Source organism: Psittacula echo (assembly GCF_963264785.1).
Source record: "Psittacula echo genome assembly, chromosome: 9".
Lineage (NCBI taxonomy): Eukaryota > Metazoa > Chordata > Aves > Psittaciformes > Psittacidae > Psittacula > Psittacula echo.
In genome coordinates, this window is record NC_137745.1 from 12,901,713 (window position 1) to 12,926,528 (window position 24,816).

At 43.3% G+C, this 24,816-nt stretch overlaps 1 protein-coding gene across 1 annotated transcript in view; it reads left to right on the forward strand.

Annotated features, from left to right (window-relative positions):
* The window catches only part of ITPR1 (inositol 1,4,5-trisphosphate receptor type 1), a gene marked incomplete at its 5' end in the record, with an annotated part of 163,685 nt that overhangs the window by 70,192 nt on the left and 68,677 nt on the right, over nucleotides 1-24,816 (forward strand). Inside the window, 8 exons of the mRNA XM_080625644.1 lie at nucleotides 187-387; nucleotides 1,891-2,142; nucleotides 2,687-2,812; nucleotides 3,542-3,670; nucleotides 7,483-7,603; nucleotides 8,237-8,421; nucleotides 9,881-10,029; nucleotides 10,884-10,995. Of these exons, the coding sequence (XP_080481770.1) occupies nucleotides 187-387; nucleotides 1,891-2,142; nucleotides 2,687-2,812; nucleotides 3,542-3,670; nucleotides 7,483-7,603; nucleotides 8,237-8,421; nucleotides 9,881-10,029; nucleotides 10,884-10,995 (1,275 nt within the window). The remainder of the gene's footprint in view (nucleotides 1-186; nucleotides 388-1,890; nucleotides 2,143-2,686; nucleotides 2,813-3,541; nucleotides 3,671-7,482; nucleotides 7,604-8,236; nucleotides 8,422-9,880; nucleotides 10,030-10,883; nucleotides 10,996-24,816) is intronic.

Here is a 24,816-nt window from a genome sequence, read left to right on the forward strand (position 1 = left end):
CAAGAGGCTGAAGAGGATTGAAAGTAGTCTTAGATACTACAACAAGCCAGTGTGGTGAAAGATTGTGTCCTCAGAAATGTTCTTTTCGGTCCTGCACTCTGCAGGAGTGTTGACTTTGTCCTGACCTCTGTGTGGGTTTGGTTGGTTGGTTGTTCTCTGACTTATTTCTTTCATCCCCTCTATTAGATTCTGGAAGCAGTAACAATGCAGCACATTTTCATGAACAACTTCCAGCTTTGCAGCGAGATTAACGAACGCGTTGTTCAACACTTTGTCCACTGTATTGAAACGCATGGCAGAAACGTTCAGTACATAAAGTTCCTGCAGACAATTGTCAAGGCGGAAGGAAAATTCATTAAGAAATGCCAAGATATGGTAATGGCTGAGGTGAGAGCTGCAGAGATTTGCAAGGTCTGAACAGAAGTTTTCACATACCATTTGGTGAAAATGACAAATTGATCCTCTCGCTTCTGGGACTGCCAAGAAGCTGACAGTTAGCACTCACAATGCAAAAAGAGCATACAGCTACGAGAAAGCACAGGCTTTTTTGTGACCGAAAGCTTTCTGAGCTCTTTTACCTGTAGGTATAGCGAGTGGTTGCTTCATTAATGATACTTACAATTTACTTTCCAGGGTTCTATGCAGCAGCATGTAGATGGGCTTAATGAAGCAACAGGGCCTTTCTCTAGCAAAATTGACCAGAAAAGAAACAGTTTAATTTCATGATCACTAATGCAGAAGGAAAGTTTTGCTGTGATAGTATTTTGATGGGGATTTCTTATCTTACCAGGATCTACGTATTCAACTGTTAAGTACTGAAGGGGGAATAGTCTGAGGGTCTTCATAAGTTTAGGTATGTAGGCAGCTGGGAAATTGGGCTGTTGGGGTAGAAGGGAGAGGTAAGAGAAAGGTGAATAAATCCCTTAAAGTTGGATTTTGGATGTGATCTGTTTGACGTTGACTGTATTTGCAAGTCTGGATTTTTATTGGCCTCCTCAGCAGGGGGAGCCCAAGGATCAGGTTTGTCAAGCTCTGGCTTTTGTCTGTCAGTCTTACAAGATTGATCCAAGGTCTGCCATATTTTGTCATTCGGTTCAAAAAGGGGTTTGTGAGCTTCTCACTGTGAGTCAAGTTTGCAAGATGCTCAGTAATTGGCTTCCATGGGGGTCAGCAGCTGCTGAGAAAAGGGGGTTGCCTTGGGGGTTGCCTCCTGCATTTTAACTAGCTGTTTGCCACAAGACCTGCAGCAGGATAGCCCCAGATCCCTCTACCTGTGTGATCAGAAGTGCCCACACTTGGTTTGCTCATCCTCCTTCTCTTTATGGAGTTACAGGAGGACAGAACTGCTTTGAAAATGTGGCCGTCCAGGTCTCAAATGTGAAGCTGATAGAAATCTTCTGCGTGTGACTTAACGTGTCACTTGCTAGCCTTGGAAAATTGATGGTGTTTGTTCAGAAGGGTGGAATTACTGAGCCCTGCAGTCCTCCCATCCAGCATGTCCCTGGGGCGTTCCTCTGACCAAAGCAGTATGTCTACAGCTAGCTGTATTAAAAAGTCAGCTGAGGCAATATATGTGAAATAAAAAAGCACAATGGAAAGTCACAAGCTTCTTGGCATAACTTCTGTCTAAGCAGTCAGTTGGATTGACTTGGAAGTTCTTCAGCTCAGAAGTGGTAAATTCTTTAAGAGAAAATGTCATGCTTGAGCCCTCTATGAAGGCAGCGCAAGAGGAATGCCCAGCTGACATGGTGGGCTGTGCTCCTTTTAAGTGTCTAAAGAATAGCTAATCTGGATTTGCACTGTAGCAGTCAGACTTCAGATTAAGGGAGGATGCTGCATTGAGATGCATGGGCTTTGATCTGCTGATGGAATATTTCTTTTTCTTGGTAGCTGGTGAATGCAGGAGAAGACGTCCTAGTGTTTTACAATGACAGAGCCTCCTTCCAGACTTTGGTGCAAATGATGAGATCAGAGAGGGATCGGATGGATGAAAACAGCCCTCTGATGTACCACATCCACTTAGTAGAACTGCTTGCTGTGTGCACAGAAGGCAAAAATGTCTACACAGAAATAAAATGCAACTCCCTTCTTCCTTTGGATGACATTGTTAGGGTAGTAACCCATGAGGATTGCATACCTGAGGTGAGGGCTGTGTGAAGGCACTGGCCTGTATCTACTTGAAATATGGTGATTTTCGGTGAGAGAGATTTCACTGTTGCTGAGTCTGGCCAGGGAAGAGTGGTGGTACAGGTGGACAGCAAGGCATGAGCTGGGAAACTGGATTCCTTCCCTGGTGCTGCTGTCAGCAACCCCGGTCAATCTGGATAGTTAAATCCTTTTATTCTTGTTTTCCCTGCCCTTAAAATGGGGATGTGATGCTGTACTTGGTTATTTTATAGGGTTCTTGAGGCAGAGAGGTTTATGGAGTATGCTGCTAACCTTGAACAGATGGTTCTGCAGAGCTGGAAATGATTATTATGCTGACGTTTTGTCTGCAGTTATCCTGGTGTTTTTTATTGGATGATGTCTTGCTATTCATGGCATTAAATTTCACCGGTGCTTAAATAAAAGGAAGAAGTAGAATTACAAATTATTTATATAGCAGTTTTGATGTGACATTATATTCATTCATAATAGCATTCAGGTTTTTATTTTCCAATGGTAATGTTTTTTTCCCTGCTTTTAGGTCAAAATTGCATACATCAACTTCTTGAATCATTGCTATGTCGACACAGAAGTAGAAATGAAAGAGATTTACACCAGCAATCATATGTGGAAGCTATTTGAGAACTTCCTGGTTGACATCTGTCGGGTATGGTTTCTGTATCTAGGAACTGAATTCAAAAAGCTTAAATGAACTTATTTAGTATAGAGCAGTAAGAATAAGACATAACAGTGCATCAAGGCAGTAAGTACCCTGACTACTGTGTTCCTTCAAATTTATATGTGCCTTCTTTTCCGTATGCCTGTGGATTTCATTAGTCATATTCCATGGAACACATTAATATTTTCCTTTAAAAAAGAAAAAAACCCAAACACCAACAAACCAAACCTCAGAAAAGCCCCACACCCTGCTCCTTTGTCTAATGCCTTTTTCTGCTCTGCCACCTGGCTTACTTATTCTGGCCAGGATGCGTAAGCTCCTTCCCAAGCAATAGTTGACGTTTTTTGGCAGGTCAAGACAAATTTTTTCCATCCTTGGCATGTGTTTGACCATATGGCTTTTTGCCTGGGATTCCAAGTATTTCCCCATACGAAAGCATTACACCTCAGTCCTCCCTATCCTACTACTTTCTTTTCTCTAAGGCGCTCTGGTTTTTCCTCTCTCCTAAAAATACTATATGCCAACACACCAAAACAGCAATAATGTTGGGCTTTTGCTTTGGGGTGTGCTGGAAATCCAGACCCAAGTGTCATAAATACCATTGTGGTATGGAATGGCTGTGACTACAGCAATGTGAAATCAAGAATGATAGTCTATAACACTTGTTAATCTACCGTGGTTGAGCTGTGTCTGACCCAAGAATGAATTCTCTTGCAGGCTTGTAACAACACCAGCGACAGAAAGCATGCTGACTCCATACTGGAGAAGTACGTTACAGAAATAGTGATGAGCATAGTCACCACTTTCTTCAGTTCCCCGTTCTCAGATCAGAGCACTACTTTGCAGGTAGGAAAATGTGGAGGGACAGAAGAGTGAAATTATGCTGCCAATGCAATTATGTTCATTCCACTTTGGTTCCATTTACCAGTTAAACAGAAACACATGTGTTTGTAACATGGGAGCAAATATGTATTCGTCGTGGTTGGGATGTTTCTTTTGCTGCAGAAGTGGAAAGTTTTTTAGACCAGAGTACGAACATTTTTCAAGAGAAGCTCAAGTGGCATTACTTCATTAGTGGATTCAGCTTTGTACTGCCACTGACACCACACAGGTCTTTTGGAGGTAATTTCAATGTGTCATTCCCAGGTTCTGGGTGAGAAAATCACACTATAAGTAGGGAGATTAAGGGTTTTTTCCCTGTTTAGTATTGCAGATGCATCTGAGGCCTCTGGTCATCTTCTTAGCAGCCGTGGATCAGAGAACAGTTGAATAAGATGATGTGGGCAGGCGTAGGAAAGCAAACAGTAATTTTGTTCAGTGATAGTATGTCATGTCAGCTGCCTAGCAGTGGTAAAGCAGTAGCACAGCAACAAGGAGCTCTCCAGAGTGCCATGAAGAAGGAAGATAAAGCTTTATAGCAGGCTTTTCCTACAGCAGCATTGCATTACAGAGGGTGCAAAATCATTTGTTTAAAGAAAGCATCTCTTTATAGAAAGATTCTAATTTCCTTTAAAAACATTCCAAATAAAAGAAAAATAATCCAGGAGTTCAAGTGTGTTTCATTAAGCTGAGTCCTTTTATTGTCTTGTTTAAAAGTTGGGGAAACAGGGAGAAGCTTAGAACATTAGTGAGGTGACAGAAGGTAGAGACTTCTGCAGCAGGACAGCAGTGTCAGGACATTGCCCTGATATTTGTATTGCAGCACAAAGATAACATCATTCTTTTATTCATAAATAACTTTTTGGGAGGAGTGTGGGTGGAGTGGTCAGGTGCCTGGCAGGTCTGTCAGAAGTTGGAGTATGGTAGTTGTTGAAACTTGATGCGGCCTCATCATGCCTAAGGCAGTTGTTCACAGTGTGAACTCCAGGTCTGTAATTGAACACAACTGGCAGCACAGTAGGAGGCATCTGGTTAGCGGCCATAAAGGGTATCTGGCAATTTGATGTCAGTCAGAGAAGCCGTGCTAAGCCTTTGTATCATGGTGTGCTGCCTGGGCGACTGCACTGCTCTGGGGAAGTGTCCATAAAACTGCTGCATGACTGTGCAGCAGGTAAACACCTACTGCTCAGTATGAGCAATAATGTTCCTGCTTTTGCCTTACTGGCTACCTATATCTCTGCCCTCCTTGAGTCAGGATGTGTATTTAACCCATATCTGGATGACCAGTGGCCAGCCTGATCTAGCCAACTCTAGCATTCAGCGCAGCTCTGCTTCTCATAGGCTTAGACAGCCCTCCTTATTCAGAATAGACAAGGAGATAGTCACACTGAAAGCAACAGAGCTGCGTTTCAGATTGGCTCAAATACTCATAAATTGCCAAAGTGTGGGTATTGCCTGTGAGTGTGCAGAGAGCTGCAACAGCTGTGTTTGGGCTGAGCAGCTTTATTAGGGTTGTGTCTTAAAACACACAAGTCTGAGCAGTGCAGCAGTTGCTTTGCTCCTCATGGACTTTACGATGTCAGCCACTATTGTGGTATCAGCCTCTGTGCTAGTTTGTCTGTCAGAACTTTTATCAAAAGAAAAGAGAAATTGAGATCAAGTTAGCCTTGCCCCTGGAGTTCTGCCCTTCTCTCTTCCCTCTGTCTTGGCTGTCATGCTTTTAATTGTCATCTCTGAGCATACAGCATTTGAATACACTTCCTTACCATCATATTTTAGCCATCTGTTAATTTTATGCGAGTGCTTTTTCTTTAGTTTCTCAATCTCTCCTTCTGTCTAGGAGGATGGAGTAACTTGCTTCACTTCTCTTTTACCATCTCAGTTGATAGCTTTGTTTTTCTGTCTTACCTAGATCTTTACATTACACCTCTAAGCTAAAAGCTCTGTTTCTCTCTCTTTTCCTGACTCTTGTCCATAACAAGGCACTTTCCCATCTGAGTACAGCCCGTTGGACCACCTAGCTGGTGTACATCACTGGGTGGGAATTTTCCCTCCTGTCTGAGCTGCTGCAGGGCAGTCTGCAGCCAGTGCTACCGGACCTGGTGGTGCTGTCTCTGTAGGCAAGTGACGTTTGTCACTCTCCTTTGTGTGGCCTTTGTATTCTGTCACTCCCTCTCCTTTCTGCTGCACCTTGTCATCTCGTTTCTTCCCATGCGAGCATCATCTCATCTCATGCTTTTTCATGTTATGGCTTGTTTAATGTCAATTGTACCTCCTTTGAGTCAGGACCAACCTTGCTTGTTCAAGGAACACCTTGTACGTCTGTCATAGAGTTCAAATAATATAAAATTAGGAGAAGATAAGTTTGTCTTTTCAAAGAACAGCTGTCTAAAACTTTCCCTCTTTAACAAGTACAATTTAGCCTGTTTTCCCCCTAAGGGTGCTGCTGCCCAAGGCTTTCCTTCACAAGTGTAGTTAGAGGCATATGGAACATGGAGTAAATTTCTTACTTGATTTATTGATGTAGTTTAAGCAAATGAAATGTCTTTGAAGCTCTTTAACACCAAAAAGTCTTTAAACATGAACTGAAAAGAGTACGTGGGTGGCTTAAATCCAGAAGCACAGGTATTTTCATTGCCCTTGGAGAATACTACTGCCTGACATGTTTTGGGTGTTTGGCTTATTTCTAGCAAGGATAATAGGTATTTGCCTCTTAGTAATTTTTGCTTCTTGATATTTTTTTTTTTATTCTCCTTTTTGTACATTTCATAATGGTGTTGTGTGATGAATTGATACATTGAATTACCTAATAAATTTGGCTTTTTCATCTAACTCCACTTTTTTCTTACAAACAGGCATTAATCTTGACCAGAATAAAAGAGGTATTTTGTCACTGGTTTCTGTCTTGTGGGCTTTGCACTGTGGTGTAGTTCACTTAGCTGATAGAAACATACGTAGCTAGTAGGCACGGGGACACGAGGCATTCCCTCTCAATGTAGGTTCATTTGAAGTATTTAAAATACTCTTTCCTCTACAGGTAAAATAAATGAATTGTACTATGTAATTACTGTACAAAACCAAACAGGGAGTTTTGGTTACTGTTGTTGAGAAGTTGCAAAGATGAAAGAGCTCATGTGCATGTGTGTGTTGGAGTAGCTCACCTGTGTGTAGTGGAAGATCACCCTGTGAAATACAGAGCTAAAAAGCACGCCTTAATTTTGATCCATAGCAGCTACAGTGCTTACCACTAACTACTACGTGTGTTTGATGTAACACACACACAGCTGGTTTCTTCAGAATATTAGATACCAGCTAATAGTACGTGCAGTGATGAGGTTTCAGCTCTGGAGCTGTGCTGTTGTTTAGCTAAGAGCAAAGTCCCATATACCTGTGGACTATTGAGTCAGCTTCTAGTCAGCGCTAACAGAGGAATCTCTGTGTGCCACGTTTGCTGATAACTCTGATTAAACTGATGAAGATGACTAATTATTTCCTTTGCTTAGTCAAGCTTCAATTACTGAGACTTTATGCTTTAGAAGCTACCTATTTAATGTTTCCTTTCCAGCGTTCGTTCCCACCCTTTCCATTCAGTTGCTGATTGTGTGGTAGACACGCTGTCTACACCATAAAGTTGCCTAACAAGTGGATGCAGACCAGTTAGAAATGACTGGTTTGCAGAGTCATGGCTGAAGCTGGTAACTGGTATTATACCTCAAGGTGATGCTGATACATCTCAGTATGGTGTGATGAGTCTGATTTTCTTTAACTTTGTGTTCTAGACTCGCCAGCCTGTGTTTGTACAGTTGCTGCAAGGTGTGTTCAGAGTGTACCACTGCAACTGGTTAATGCCAAGCCAAAAGGCATCAGTGGAAAGCTGCATTCGGGTCCTCTCAGATGTAGGTAAGAAACTGATGTAATCAGAACTAACTGCTGCAAACATGGTCATCCCGTATTTGCTGCTTACATGTCATCCTTCCAGAACAAAAGTGCAGTTTACTTCTCGCAGGTGCCACTTGCAGGTAACTCGGAGCCAAGGCGTAATACAAAGCCAGACACGTTGATATATTGTCATGGTTGAGCAATAGGTGTTGTCAGTGTAACCTGAAGTGGTTTCTCCATTTAACCTCAAAACTCTCTGCAGTCCCATTGATCTGCAGCAAGGAAATAGTTTTGTGCTACTCCTCCAAGTAGTTTGTTTCATTTTTAGGAGCAAGAAGAGTAATTTGTACTGGATATGAGGCCAAATCCTGTTGGATATGTGTACATTTTTGTTAGCATGAGTTGTTGGGAGTGTGTGTAAGGACTGATTCCTACTCCTGCACTTTAAAGACAGTAAACAGCCTGAGGTGTGAAAGCCTTTATACATAAATACTACACAGAGGTCTGACCCCTTACATGGGGATTGAGCATTGCATTTTAAAATGTACACAAAGGAGATTGTAGAAGGAACTGCAAGTAGAGTTTGTCTTGTTCTTGGGTTGGCTGTAATACATAGGCTTAAGGAGTCAGTTCTTACTAACTTGCTTGTTACAGCAAAAAGCCGAGCAATTGCAATTCCTGTGGACTTGGACAGTCAGGTCAACAATCTCTTCCTGAAATCTCATAACCTGGTACAGAAGACTGCAATGAACTGGCGAATGACTGCAAGGAATGCTGCCCGCAGAGACTCGGTGCTCGCTGCTTCCAGGGATTATAGAAACATAATTGAAAGATTACAGGTGACTACACAGCACCCCTTCCTCCTTTGATAAGCACTTGCATGCCTACACAAAAGGAGGAATTTCCTAAGTAGAAAGACATTTGGAAATTAAGTAGTCAAAATGCCGCATGGTAATCAAATTAGCTGATGCTGAATATCATAATACTGTATGTAAAATCAGATTGTATCAAGACAGGTGATTGAATGTGCATGGCTAATAGGTATGGAAGTACTCATCCTAGGAGATATTGGTATTTGAAGCTAGTGGTACTTGAAGTATTCTTGTTCCGCCATTAATGGTATTTCTTTGAGACAGGACTTTTTTTTGGCAGCGCAGCCTTCCAAACTCACCCAGTGCTTTGCTCCTTGTACACCAAAACCCAGTACAATGAAAGGTGCCACAGCCTTGCCTGGGAACCACTTCAGAAATTGCAATAAATAGATGTCTGTTCCTTGTGAACCAGTTGCAGCTGTAGCCCTTCTCTGAAACAAACAGGTTTTGCTAACAAGGCTGAACATAATGCTTCATGTTAGAAATAGGGACTAATGTGTTATAGCTATATTCTATGTTCAGATCTTTAGACAGTTAATAAGGCCTTTTTTATACCAAATGAAATTAATCATCTTGAAACTGAAAGACGGCAGATTTGGGTTAGATATAAGGAAGTTCTTCTTCCCTGTGAGGGTGGTGGGGCACTGGCACAGGTTGCCCAGAGAAATTGTAGCTGCCCCATCCCTGGCAGTGTTCAGGGCCAGGTTGGATGGCACTTGGTGCAGTCTGGTCTAGTGGACGGGGTCCCTGCCCATGGCAGAGGGTTGGAACTGGATGAACTTTAGGGTCCCTTCCAACCCAAACCATGGTGTGATTCTGTGATCTTGAATGCCACCTTTATGTCTGAAGATTCATTCTCTGGTCAAAAGCTTTTTCTGGCAAACAGTTCTAACTAGCTTTATGTAAGCTTACATTGCATAATGTAAAACTACTGCCCAACACAGTCTCATGGAAGTATCTTCTCCCTCTGTATCCATTCCTGTCTATTTGTCCATTTTAATTTGATTAAAATCCCTCTCTAGTTTCATAGGTATTGGTATTTTCTGCCTGATAAAGTATTAGGGTAAATGTGGTTTTATTTTTAAGCTACAGCTTTCCAAACATTAAGGAAAAGGAGGATAGTTTTATTTTTGCATAATGTTAACAGCACTACCTTTCTGTAAATTCTTGTAAACATAAATAGCCTGATCATTATCACAGAGTTACAGTGTTGCTATGAGTCTCATTTTTCTTGTATATCGACAACAGCATCTACAAAGGTGGGAAGGTGGGGGAAGTCAGTCATCTGGGGGACTGCTGGAAATCAGGGCTTCCCTTTTAAAGATAACTATTAAACAATAAAACCTAAAGTCTTATCTGACCATATTGTGAGGTCTTTAATGTGCAGGTATTTATTGTTTAAAATCTTGATATTGTTATCTTCTAGGACATAGTATCAGCTTTAGAGGATCGCCTACGTCCTCTTGTGCAGGCAGAGTTGTCAGTACTGGTAGATGTGCTTCACAGGCCTGAACTCCTGTTTCCAGAAAACACAGATGCAAGGAGGAAATGTGAAAGTGGAGGTTTCATTTGCAAGTAAGTTGTACTTACGTGGTATAGTAAGTACCAAGTTGGCGCATACTTGATGTACTTGGTCATACTTGTAAAGCACAGTATTTCATGGTATGCTGAATTCAGTTTGTCCTTGGAGGGGGGCAAAAAACGCTTATGGGCATGGGGAAAGATTGCTTGATATGCTGTCCTAGCTAATGCTTTAAAATTCCTGTATTTGCTGCAGGATACAAGTGTCATGAACAGTGGTATAAATGGGTAAAAAATGCTGAGCTGATCCCTGTTATTTGATACTTGCCTTCAACCTTAGTAATGCTTGCAAGGTGCTAGATCTGCTGGGTGAGTGTCAGAGTCAGTTGTTATCACGTGCGTCAGCGAACGCAGACACTGCCCACATCTAGAGGGAAGGGAAGGAAAGATTACAAGGTCACTTAGAGGGCAATTCTGAGCAGAATCCAGCTTCTCTGGTCACCTCCTGGAGGGGTGGATTATATACGGTTTATAGAAACTAGGTACCTGAGTAAGGAATACATGCTGGGTAGGATGGATTGCACCGTCCAGAGCTCTTGGTATGGTTTTTAACAATGTGGACCAGGCCCTAACTCCTACTGTCCCTTCCCCTGATTCCTTTCTGCTTGTGGTCAGAGGGTTTTATCTGGCTGTCTTCCTGCCCAGGTGACTTCAGTTTCCTTCAAGCTTCACGTAAGTTTGTGGTAGCAGGTTGCCCTTGAGAGAATGTTCCCAAGATGGTTGTGTAATGGTATGATAATAAAACTTGTTTGTAGGTTAAACCAATTAAGCAAGGTAGCCATGTATATCTTGTCCCATTTTTAGAATATTAGTACTAAAACAAGCTGTGATTGATTGGTTTTTTTCAGGTTAATAAAGCATACTAAACAGCTGCTAGAGGAGAATGAGGAGAAACTATGTATTAAAGTATTACAGACGCTCAGGGAAATGATGACCAAAGATAGAGGCTATGGAGAAAAGGTAACATAATTTACAGTTCATCATTCTGCGTTAAATGCTATCTTTATTCAGTAAAGGAAAATAAATGTCTTGCTCTTTCAAGCTGTGTTTTGTATATGTCAACACTTCTGTACTGGATCAGGAACAAAATGTTTTTAGTCAACTAATAAGCTACCTTTCAAGTTACATTTGAAGTTGTTGCTGTTGCTTTTCTACTTTAGGTTTGCAAGTTTAATTCCTGCAGTTGCTGGTGCTGTATAAACACCTAATTTTATTACCTTTTTATGAAGGATATAACCTCTTTATCTGCTTTGTGGGTCTAGTTCACTCTTGATCAGGTCACATAAGCTTTCAATGAGAGGATATTTTGTAGTTTAATTTATATACATCCAAGTCATCACCTTGTTGTGAATTATAGTTGGAAACTGTGTACATCCGCCCGCGAGGTTTTTTATTGCCCTTTCCTACATCCAACTTCTTTGTCTTGTCGAGATGAACATTTTTCTGTGGGTACAGACCTATCCTCTATTTGCATCAGAAGGTTCTGCATATGACCATATGTTTGTGTATCTAGACATTCTTACAGTCAATCTCAAAATCCTAGTCTAAGGTATCTCATGCATTTCTAAGCAACCTAGGTTATTACCATACCACATGGTAGGTATACAGAGAAATATGCCCTCTCAGTGAACATGTTCATGAGCAATTGGCAGTTGGGACTGGGATAAGCAGTGACATGGAAAGACGCTCGCTGCAAGTGGGAGTCCATGTCTGGGAGCAGATGGTTTCTCATGTCCCATTTTTGCTTGCAGTAGGTTTAAAGTTGTTGCACAGTGCTGGATTCACAGCACAAAAAGGCAAAAACTTTAGAGGTCAGACAGTTTCATAATCGCAGTAATTGTTTATAGCTGTAGCTATAGCTGCAGCCACATGGGAGGGAGCTGCTCAGAAGGCAGGGGAACCCACAGCAGCACTAGGCTGATCCGGGATGTCACACACAAGCTCTGCTTTGGCTAGCCTAGTTGGGAATGAAGAGGCCTCAGGAGCAGAGCACAGTGCTCTGTGCCAGTCCAGCAAGAGGCAGGTGCTGGCACGCCAGGGACCCAGAGGAGGGAGAGCAAGTGGAGCGAGGAGGCTGTGCACATGTGGGTGCCCACGTGCATGCGTGCGGGCTGTTACCCAAGCACACCCTGCTGAGCACACAGCAGTGCCCTCAGTGATGGGAGACTCCTAGGAAAATGCCCCACGGGTAGGGATGGCCGGTGCTGTGCTCCCTGCCCTGTCAGGGAATGTTCTTCCCACGTGCTGCCACTACCTCTTGGCTGCCAGAGGTCCAGCCCACCCCCTGGCTCCTACTGCTGCCTTGCTCTAGACCTGCCGTTTTACCCAGGGACTTCCATTCACTTTGCAGTGGCAGTGGATTTTGGACAAATGCAGTGACCTTGAGGGAACGCCCTAATAACTGCAGAAAAGAAGCATATATACATGGGATGGGAAGGAGAAGATGGTAGGTAGGAAAGGGTAGGACCTGCAGGTTTCAGCTTAACTTTCAGCACATGATCCTTTCCTGCTGCAGTGGCTGTATCGTGTGCTGGCTTGTAACAGCACAAGATGAAGTCCTGTGGAGACCTTCTGTCCTCTCCTCAAGGTCCCGTACCGAGGCATCTGTGCATCTGTACAAGTCTGATCTAGAAGGGGACTGGTTGTAGCCTGCAGAAGTTAGTCTGTTCCTGCAAAAGGGAGCTGGGCTAGGTGATCCTCTTTAATGACTGTAGTGTGCTGGTACTTCCTGTTGCCCAACATGGGGATGTAAAAGATTAAGTGTAATCATAGATTTAGTTTTACTCTTTGTTAGTGCGTCAGTGTACATTCTGCTGTTAAAAACAGCTGCAAGGTCACCGTAAGTAGCAGAAAGGGTGGATGATATGTACTATATGTACCCTATACACCAACAATGCCCAAATGAGAGCTTTGAGGGGTTTTTTAAATGCAACATGCCCCTCAGATTCTTCTAAATGGAAATTCATTTACAGGAGTTCCTGATGCTTTATTTGGCCAGCTTCAGTGAAGATGCAGTTAACAGAACTTGCACTGTTCAGGCCATGGAAAACCCCACAAGGTTCTAAAAATCTTCGAAGTGCAGAAAATGCAGTAGTTCCTGGAACAGAAGATCAGTTATATAATGCAAGATAAGAATATGCTTGCCTGTAAAATGGATTTCCAAATATGAAAAAGCAGGCGAATTGCTTACAGATAGACTGCTAGTAGTAGTAGAACAGCTTTTACTGTCTGCCTGCGAGAAGTGCAATCGTATTTATTCTCCCCTGTGACTCATATAACTGTATTTAGTCACCACGTAAAAGGCAATACCTTTTGTTTCTAAAATCACCCTGGAGTGTAACAAAAAGGAAAAAGGGAAAACACTTACGCACCCGTTCTAAATACAGGAGTCCCTAAGCACATAAAGTTGGTGAAACTTACTCTTGTGACCAGCATATTGATCACGCAAACAGCCTTGCTTGTAGGTCAGATGCTGACAGAATTGACAGCAGTCACTTCAAAGCGGTGTTCAGCAGCAGGGCGCCACAGAAGTTTTGGCATAGCGTGTGACTTTGCTGTAATACCATGTGGTGCTCGCTGGAACAATCTGATTTATAGACAGATAGGGCTCCTCCTCTCACACCTCATCTTCCAGCACAAACAATAAAGGCGGCACACCCTCCTGGCCCGTGCGCTTGTCCCTTTTATAGGTGGGAAGTGTAATGAGGGTGCAGTGTTGTCCTTTCCCATTAGCAAAGGCCTTCATTAAACAGCTGGGGTTCCTCTGCAGCATGCAAAATCCATGGTGAGAACACAGATGTACAGAAGCCTGTGGGAAGGCTCGAAGTTTTACATATTGCTAAAGACTCCTCGTCTTGGCATGCGCTCAGGTTTGCTCAGCGATGGGTAGCATACTGTGGTATATTTAATAGGCAGAAAACTACATTGACAGTGTAGGCTAGACCCAAGTTTTTTACTTTGCTGAAACATGTCATTCATACACGTCTTTCTGGGTGCCTACCAGATGATTAGCCTCAGTTCTGCAGGACTCATATTTTAAAACCCCTTCTCTGTTCCCAAACTGGAACTCCAGCCTCCTCACTCCTTCCTACTGGTGCTCACAGCTCACGCCAGTGATGACTCTCATGCCCAAGGGTGAAGTTCTTGGATCTCAGTCAGCCAGCCCGTGTGGTTTGTTACTTGGCACAGGAACAAAGCCAGGGTGCATCCTGCCTCCAAAGCTCCCTGGCACAGCACTTCCAGCAGTGTTGGTTCCCCAACCCACCGTAGCCCAGTGCTTGCAAATGTTACTCACGCCAACTGCTAAATACAACATTGAAGTGCAGCGTTAAAGTGTTAAATGATTTATAAGATCCTAACATGAAATTTAATTGTAATTTCTCTTACTAATGCTTGCTTTCAATTCTTCCCCTTCTTTTTTTTCCGGCAGATTACCATTGAATTGGATAATGCTGAGGTTTAATTTTATTTCTTTTCTACAGTGTTGTTTCTATGGTGTTTGTTTTATGAGTAGCTCTGTGATCTGTCCTGTTGTCTCTTCAGCACTGAGCTTTCTGATTTGTACGCCTGTGTCAGTAAATTAGTTGAGTTTTCAGTCTGCCGTGTGTCTGTGCTGGGAATAGTTACTGTAACTAATTCCATATGTCATTACTTGGAGTATTAGTCCAAATGCAGTTAGAATTTCTGGTAGTCTGCAATCATCTGGTGCCATAGTAGATCCCATGCAGTGTTAGGACCAGACCTGAGTGCCTTTGGAGGATCAACTGCTGCAAACACCATTAAAACATCAGCATTTAACAGTCAGCCAGCATTACCAGGTCAGGCTTTTTACTTGGAAAACTAAACCCTGAGGTTTAATGGTGTTCATGCAGAAGTTGGAAGAACCCACCAGAAGCCAGCTGGAGAAGACCCTGAACGAGGTGTCTCCGCTTGCTGACCAGTGACAGCCATTCCTCATGTCCTTGGGCATGGTGTAGTTGTGGGAACTGCTGAGGGCTGGGTCCTTGTGCAGAAACTGCATTGCTGGCCTTACCGAGAAAGGTGACAGTCATGCAGTTCATCAAAGCATCTCGCTGTCCTTCCTGTTCCTCCTGAGTCAGGTTTGGTGTATAAAGCCATGTAAAACATTTGAATGTGTTGTGAAAGCAGTGTGGTGTAACCCGATGAAAATTACTGACTTCCGAAGCTGTTTCTGTGTGAAAAGCTTCGTACCATCAAAAACGTGCCTTCAGCTGGTGGTGTTTATGCTCTGTGTAGTTGTTTTATGGGTGGAAAAGCCATATTTGAGTGAGAACTTTCAGTATAACTGATATTAAGCTTTCTAAGGACTTTTAAAAGCAGCGTGTCTGTTTTGGGCACTGGTGCACGGGGAGAGGGAGGGAGCCGAGCTGTCTCTGCTGCTGCAACTTCCTCATCCAGCTCAAAAAAACCCTGGTGTGGGCGCTGAATTTGCATAAATGTATAATACTGAGAAAGTGATTGACTGGCACCTTATTTTACTGAAATACCAGGAAAAAAGAAATATTTTCCTCTCTGTGCTTTGTTTCCTGCGTTCTCTCCCAAGCCAACCTTTTCTTTGGAACAAATTTCAACCACTTAAAATACTTAAAATGTTACTGCTCTTTATTCAATAGAGTAGATAATGAAACACACCATAAATTGCTTTCTATAGAACTTGTTAATTTTGATGTTGATCAGCTAAATTTACTGAGTAAGCTTCCTTCTGAAAACACAATAATATTTGGGGACCTTGGCTGTTGAAATGGAATTGAACCTGAGCTGTTTGTCACAAAGGTGGACCAAAAAGTGGGCATATCCCCAGGGCTGGGTTGAAGGGTCTTCTGTGTTGAGTAGGGATTTTAGAGGAGGGACGAAGAATTCCCTGCAGGAACAAACAGGAGTTCTGGCTTTTTGGCTTTGTCTTTGGCCTAGCTTCTGGTTGGGATGCTCGGGTTCCTGCTGTGCCGCAGGTGAGTGGCATCACCCTCACCCCAGCATGTGCTTGCCCAGCCAGGGTCTAAATTACCTTCCCTAAAGAAATTCATAAGTCTCCAATTTCAGCCTCAACAAAACGGTTTTTAGGAGAAAATCCTCATTGAGGGGCTGCTGGAGTTTGCACCCTTCTGTGGAAAGGAAATGTTCTCTTAAGCGTGCCCTTCCCGTTAATGTGCATGGGAGCTAGCTGACAGGTAGGATGTGTGCAGAGAGCAAAAGTCTGACGTTGGTCTGAAGGACGGTGTTTCATATGGCACAGGTCCATTTACTGCACTGTCGTCACCTCTGACCATGCCAGTATGAGACACCTCAGATGCATCTCTAGGCTTTGCCCCGAACTCCTAGCATTGCATAGCTACAGAGATGCTGGTTTGTTTAACCTCTGGTGTCATTATTTTCTCTTTCTCTTTTAATATAACCAAGATATTTTCATCTCTTACCTGGAGAGTTTGCACCAGCAGTGTGCTCTGGTTTTGAGATGTCTGTCTGTAGCTCATGAACGTTTCCGTCAGGCATAGACCACTTAGACTGTATGGTGCTACAGCTTCCCAGAATACCTCAAAAATCATATATATATATGATTTTATCTTGGAGAAACTTCAGACAGAAACTTGAATTGTTTAATTGCAAATTAAGTCATAATATGAAACTTTCCCCTTCAGTCTCTGGCTGTAATGTGCTGTCTTTGCTTGCAGTAAATCAGCTGGAGCGTGCAGAGCAATTAAAGGTTTGAGCTCGAGGCTGCAAAGGAGGAACTTTATTCCTCTTCAGTGGAGCAGCTGCACGGAGGGAGCAGGTGTGTTTGTAACCATCAGCAGTGAGAACTGGCTGCTTATAAAAAGGGATTCAGACAAGGCTTGAACCACTGACAAGTCTCAAAAGGAAATCCTGGGGTTTCCTTTTTTTTTCCCCTGTCAACCCTGGAAACTATAAACATTAAGGGCAAAGAAAGCAGAAATCTCCATTATTAGTAAAATTAATAACTTATTTTCTATTAAACTTAAGTTTTCTGACTGGCTGATATGATTTTTATTCCTTCAGGGTAAAACTCTACTGAAGTAGCTGTCTTATGGCATGATTTCCTAGTATTTATGTGATGGTATGCATAGGTTCATTTATATATCTTAGTTGCTTACTGCAGGCTGATTTCAGGGAGTGGAGGTCCAACTAATAATAGATACTAAAAATGCCAGGAGGTCCATGTGTTTGTTACTGAAAGTTGTAATGGAGCATTTGTGTTACAACCCTCCTTAATGTATCTGTGAGGGAAGAATGGGACTGCCTTTGTAAGTGGGTGAATAGTGCTGGAATTCACCTCACAGAAGGAAATCCCCCATGGAACAGGAAGGATGGTGACTGCTGTGACCTGCACCCAAGGGCAGCAGCCCCCATATACATGCCTGGTGGCTGAGCCACTTTGGTTGCTGGAGTATTGCAGTTCTGGAGAAGTGTTGTGGAAATGAAGGGGAGGGCTAGGACTGTTTGATGCTGTTGGCCTAATTTATGAGCTTTCTATTGAGGGGTGTATCTGGAATTCCCGTTCTGTTAGACAGGGAAGGAACTGGAATTTTCTGAGAAGAACCAGACTCTGTAGTCTGATGTTTGCTTTCAACATCTATTTACTATAGTCTGAGGACCATGATCTGGTCTAGCAGAAATGCAACAGTAGCATCTTTAAGCTCTTTTACAAGGCTTTTGAATGGCAGCATCCAGTGTTGGGGTAGGATTTGTGTGAAAGGTTTTTCTCTTGGGAACAGAAATTAGGATACACTGTGAGAGTCATCCTGCAGTAGTTCCAAAACACCCAGGTTCCTGTAAGGTTGTAAAAGTGCACAGACTTTTGGGATAGGGGTTGCGTAAGACCACTATTAAGGAGCAGAACAGGTATCATGAAAGATGAATGTAAAGCATGATTTGTTTTAATAGAAAACCAAAACCAGCTGAAACTGTAAACTGTTTCATGCATTATTTGCACCTTATTTGCAACATGGTTGTGTTGGTTTTATCCTGATCTTGGGGACCCTGTGTTTGTGCTTAGGTGTGTGTCAGGGCTTCTGTTTCTCTGGCTCCTTGGGCTCTCCTGGAGCATCAGGAGGGTGTTGGGAGCTGAAGGGGTCTGACTCAAGCTTAATTGCTAAATAGAGTGGTCTTAACATTGGCTCTGTGCAGGTGTGTCGAGTAGTAAAGTAGAAACCCCCAAGGCAGTGCACAGGCATGTTGTCTATGAAAACCCTCGGGCTGAGTGTCTCTTGATTGACTCCTTACTGGGCTGGAACTGCTGTAATCCTGGTCTTGATGGAGCTGTTGCTTATGCTGGTCTCTCAAGAAGATGTTAAGGACCAAGATAAATTCTTCTTAAGTGCCACCAAGGGTGAATCTTCACACAACAGTGATAACTAAACCCTGGCTGTCATTAGACACAACAGCTTAATTTACTTTTAATTTGATCCTCAACCTACTAAGAAGTCCAGGCATGATAGAAATGCAGATTTGATGGTGTCTCACAACTCCAGTTGAGATGGTGAGCTCCACCGTGGGTTCCCTGTGGTCCAGGACAGCTCAGGCAGCACAGCTCACTCCCTGTTGAGGCATTTCTATTTGCAACACGATGTTCCCATCCTGTTTCCTCAGTCCAGATAGGCGTTTGGGGACACCGTGGCCCAGTTTCCACCTGCAGTGCGAGTCTTGGGCACTAAACCGCATACATCCTGGAGAAACACGTTAATACTTTATGGACTGCAAAGGCGAGAAGTGTTAGCGCTGACCTGCAGGTGGCATGCTCAGGATGTGGAATGTGGCTGGGAGATGTCCTACTTCTTTCTTTTCCCTTTTTCCCCTCCCAGCCACATTGCAGTGAGCTGCTCCGCTGGGCACCTGCCAACAGCCAGGCAGCACTTACATAACAGCAGCTTTTTTTCCTGGAATTTAGGCCCGCTGCTGGTGTGTGACCTTCAGCAGTAATTGCCAATAAATGCGGTGGAGAGGTTTACAGTCACCGCCGGCCTTGCCGCCACTGCCAGCCCTGCGCCGGTTGCTGCCATGCCCATGGGGCTGCTGCTGCTTCCATGACCACTGCTCCTGGACCATGGGATCTGTGTCATATCTCAGGGTGAAGAAGGGGTGCTCTGCTGTGTCCCCCCATAGGGCTGGGGCAGGTGCCAGCAAACACCAAAACAGCCAAAATGCTATAAGCACCAGGAGCTTCCCTTGTGATTGTTTCTTTTTAGGATATGAAGTTAAGTAAAACCCCAGGGTTTTTCTGTTGTTGTTTTTATTTCTATTTTTATTCAGTAATGATAGTTCTTTATGCAGCTGATAAAAGATATCCAGCAAAATACACCTGCAGACCCACTCAGTGTAGTTTTGGGGTGCTTTTTTTAATCTCTTCACTTTGGTCTTGAGGTTTCAAGTAGGTGAAAAGGGAACTGAAAATCCTAGTCCAAAGGGGTTGACTTGAATTAACCTTCTCAGTGCTCTTTATCAATGATAAGCTAAAAGTCCAATGGCTGAGTAAGATGCAAAATATGTGCTATCTTATGCATCTTCCGATTGGAGTTGGAAAATCCATTAACCTTTTAAAAGCTGGAGAGATGCACTTACAAATGATTCTCCTTGTAGAGGCAGCTTACTCCATAGTCATTTCTCTTGTGTATTTTGCACTTAGACAGTGCTTCACTTGTTATGTCTCAAGCAGAGGAAATGCAGGAGCTCATAAATTTTTGTGGGCTGCCTTATATTTTTTTTCCCCTCAGAAATCCTGCAATCTTTGGACTGTTTTTATTGCACGAACTGGAATTGGTGAGCTCTTTGGAAAAGGAGCCTGGAACATTTCTTAGGGTTATTTGTAACAAAGAAATAGTTATACTGTCTTACCAGTTAATTAAAACTGCTAATGTAAAACGTGTAGTAAAGAGAGTTCTTGCTATATTCAGTTATTGTAACTGACCTGCAAGACTGAGGGTTTAAGGAGCAGTGATTGCACTCTGATTTAAGGTCAGTAGCGTATCAGAGAATCAGGTCTCTGACTCCAGGAAAGTCCCAGCCCAAGTAAAACATGCTTTCTCAACTGAAAGCTCTGGAAAATGAGAGAAGGCATTCCTGTAGGCAGATCTCAGTGACCTTTCAGTGCAGGCACTGACAGCTCTTACGCCAAATTTCCCACCTCATTGTCTGGCAGCGCACAAAGTCTCTGCAAATTCACTGAGATAAGGAGGGGAACATTTAGCTCCTTCCCTGGTGTTGGGTGTGTGCCGCAGCAACGAGGCCACAGGGTGTAAGTGTGTGGTTGCTGCTCTATCATGTGCCTCTGCCCCTGTAAATCCCACAGGTCTTCTGTGAGGGCAGGGAGAGGACCCATGCCAGGACAAGGTGCTGCTCCATGTTTTCTGCTGCCTCTTAATTTATGCAGGTGTGACATCCTGCATAGTACACCACTGGGCAACTTTGATGCAGGTCTGTTACAATGGTAAATTATAATGTGGGATGTTTGCCAAAACAGCTCAGTGGTCTTGGTGCCAAATTATTCCCCTCTGCCCTGAAATGCATCCATAGCAAGTCAACTGCCCGCTTGACAAACATCTACATATCATCTGCAGAGGCTAGAAATTTGCTACCCAGCTCTTTCTGAGTTCTGCAAGGTAACAGTGTTGGCCTTACAAAAGAGACTTGGCAAGCAGGTAACCTACGTGGAGCTTCTTGGTATTACTGAAGAGTTATGAAGGATAGCGGCGTAACTTGTGCTCTAGTCTGTTGTCATGAATTAGACTAGGTGGTGTTTTTGATGTGAGCCTTTCAAGTAAGAACTATACTGAATGTATTCCAAAGAGAAAGGAGGAGAAATGCAGAAAAGGGAGGAAAGAGTGCAAGAGGACTTCAAGGGCTCTATCTAAACAGCCAGTCCCGCTGGAACTCCAGCTAATGTGAGGCATGGTAATGCAAGAGCCAAAGCAGAGAGCAATGGTTTCAGAACAACATATGTCAGATCTGCACTCCAGATTTTACACCTGGATATACAACCTAGCTATCAAAAGCTTCATGTGATATTTGGCTGACTAGTTGCATTTTTTTCCCCCTTATACTTCTTCCTTTATGCCAAATATCTGCCCCCAGCACCCCAATAATTAGATGCCATATGCATGGACTTGGGTTGGTTCCTGAATGCACAAATTTCAGGACCAGAAGGGACCACTTGGTAATTTAACCCGACTTCCCGCACAGCACAGGGCATCTTGTTTCTTGCCATTTTTTCTCTGCTGAGCCAAATCAATTTAGTTTGACTAAGCTTCCTTAGAATGCTCAGTGTTGATCTTTAAGACCTCACAGGACAGGTATCAGTTTACTATTGCCTTGCACCAGCTAGTCACCTTCCTTTCTGATTTAAAGGGATGTTTGGTAAAAGACCTAAAGGAGATGTGTGGTAGTCTGGAAAATGGCATCAGCCTGTAGACGTTAAGCAGTCTGAGGTCTGTCACCTCTCAGTCCTTTGACCCAGGAAATAGCCTGAAGGTGGAGGAGGTTTGTGTTTGTAATTGGGCTGGTTTGTCCATTATTTTGTCAAAATTCCGTAGTTTGGTGAGGCTGAAGAGAAAAGGAGCAGGTTTTTGGAAGTGTTCATGCCTGCGCTCACACAAATGTTGGGTTTTTTTCCAGATAAGATTATTTCTCACCCATTTGTAGCATTACAATACGAGATATTTTCCATCCTGTGTTGCTGAAGCCACTGTCTGGAGCAGACTCTGTCTGTGTGAATGGCAATCTTTACCTGCCTTTTCAGTGCATTTCAAATGTGTTTTGGATGCTTACCTGTCAAGTTTAAAATCTTGAGAAAAGTAATCCTGGGGCTTTAAACATGAATGAAAATCTGCATTCCCTCAGAGCATTCTCACTTTTTCAGTTGTTTGACTTTTCTGTGGAAGGCAGGATTAGACAACTTTCATCTTGATTGTCAGATTGAAAGTGAATGGAAAAACTTTCATACCTTCCTCAAAACCATAAAGCAAAAGGACTGAAGCGTCTTCCATATCTCATAAATAGAGATGTAGTGAGTTCACACTTGAGCTGTCACTTGCTTTGGTGGTTTTTGAGGTGGATACATCCACTGTTGAGGCAGGTAAAGACCATTCTGGGAAACAAACATAGCCTGTGTTGGGGAAATGGATGCCAGAAGCATTATGGTCACCAACAGGTCAAAGAAGTGGTATTTCTCTTGCTATGGCTAGTGATGACTGGTGTATTTGGCAGCCTTGTGGGAATGGAAACTTCAAAGGAAAAGGAGGTTTTGCACAAGTTGAGAGGAACTTCTGCTTCTGCTAGCAAAAAGTAAAGATGGTGTACTGTTCTCTTGTTCCTGCCACCTGCTACGTTCTAGTTTGAAAGCTGGCCACTGTGTCCATCACACACAGTGGTCAGCTTTCGGTATTCCACAAACCTGCCCCCTCCCCACCCCATCATTTTTCTTCTAGGCAAAGAGCTCAGGCACAAGAAATCTGGCAAAATTAGTACTGCAGTCTACTCTCCCATCCTGTTCAACCCTTCTTGCAAAGCATAAGCTGATACTTTGCTGTTGCAGCATGCGGGATAGTGCAAAGTATAGCACAGGAACTACAGCTCAATAATTCTTTGCTATTTTAACCCATTTTTACTCAAAGAATAATAATTGCAGTATTTGAAGTTTATATTCTTACTAAAAGGTTGCTGAAGGCCGTGCTTATTTGGAATGATCCATCCAGGCACTGCCAAGGGCAGTGGCTTTTGCTCGCAGATGAGTTGGTAAGGCTGGTTCTAACATGCTGTCTGTGCTGTAGTGGGAAGGCACAGGAATTTGCTAGCTACAATATGTACTTTTTCCTTCTCCAATTAGGTTGGAAAGATCGAACTAATTTCATGCTGATTCTTTGTCTGTGCTGGTTTTCAGCCCCAAAACGTGCATGTATGTTTGATTAAGATGGGGTCATGGTATAAACCTTGAATAAGGAAGCTTTCATTTGGAATCCAAAGCCCAGTACATTATCTTGTGGCAGTCGTCCACTTGACCTGCCAGCTTCAGGGTCCCCTTCCGTGGCAGGAAGGTGCCTGATTTTCCCTACACAGGAATATGCACAATTTCCTTGCTGCTGTTGATTACTTAAGAGGAGAGGAATTTTTTGCTGTGCTCTAAAGCAAGTTGTGCAGACAGTGTCTGCAATCAGAGCAATGTGCCCAGACTTCCTAATGATTGGATATGGCAATTGCAGTGTCCAGCCTGCAAGCAGCAAGGGTGTATACAGCAGGCTGCGCAGGAACTCTGTGTTCCTCTGCATAAATGAGGTTCTTCCTGTTAACTTTTCGTCCTCTGGCTTAAATTTGACCAAGAGAGAAATGGTTTGTGTGCGTGTGAAGTTTCCAAGAGTGGTAACAATGCAAGGAAGCAGTGTACCAAAGGCCCTATGAATTAGCCAGGAGCAAAGTCCATTAGAAGAGCGGAGAACGCTTCTTCCTGGCCAAGGAGCCCCTGCCCACAGAGCACCAAAGGGGAAGCGCTCTTTGCTCGGGCTCCTTCCTGGGAATCAGTCTCTCTATATTTCGACTTCTGGACCTGATGGCCTTCCTTTTCCCTCTGCTGTGTGTTTCCTAGGCTGCAACCTAGGTCACTCTCCCAGCCTAAGCTTGATTTGTCTGTCTAGTTCGTGTGCCCTCCAGGCAGACACAGGCAATGAATGCCTGACTTAAGTTGGTATCACCGTATCTTCATCATCTTATTTCTTAGTGTCTGTTCCTGAGAAGTTAAATCAATTTACCCATGATTACGTAGGCAGTTTCATTTGAATGTTTTAGGTCTTTGTTGTATGTCTGAGCTGTGCTAGATAGAAGTTGCTTGTCCTCATCTGTTCCAATGCGATGATCAGCATTTTAAATTTGAAAAGCTGTCACCATGAAGCCTCTTCTTTCCTTGCTCATGTTTGGTGCTGTATCATGTTCCTTTTATCTCAAGAAAAGTATGTTTATAGATGAGAATCCAAAGAAAGCATTTTTTAAACTAACATTGCAAGGCTGCTGGCTCTGTGACATGGAGCCCTTGCTTCCTCCTCCTCCCACTGGGGATGGGGGATATGAGTCACAGATCCCGGGTGCTCACTCCAAGCAGGCTACCCAAAAGCCTGCAATTTCTGCATTGCAGGCCTGCGTGCACCTGCAGCTAAAGCTTTTTGCTTGTGCCTCTGTGTTCAGGCAAAGTAGCTGGCGATGTTCAAAGGATACCTGCTAAACTTTCAGAATGTAGCCCATTTAAGAGCATGGTGGGTGGGAGGGAGGGTATAAACAGTAATTATGGCTATATAATGCATTTGTGATGATTCAGATGAAATCAAGTGCTGTGCTAGCTCCTTTCCCCTAAGTGTTGACCACTAGATTTCTGTTGGGATGAAAGATTCTTGACAAATGACTAATTTTTCCATTTTACTTTCGACTAGCTGCCGCAGCCTCCAGAAACGGAAAGCCCTGTAGAGGTGTGTCACCCACCTATATTTGTACAACAGGCAAATATTGGTGTCTTGAAGGTGTTTTGAAGTAGTCCTGGTGTCTCTTGTCGATTCAAAAACCCCTGTGAAATGTGTGTTCCTGTGTGGTGCTAGATAGTGACAATGAGTAGATTTGTTGAGGTGGTTTAATCCAATACAGCATTAGCATGATAGGCTGAGATAAAAAAGTCCACATGTAAACCGGTCATAAATCTTTGTTGCTTTCAGCCATTTCCCTTATGCTTTTAAGGGAGGCACTGTGAAAAGTGTCCTCTTGCCTCCCCCTGCACTA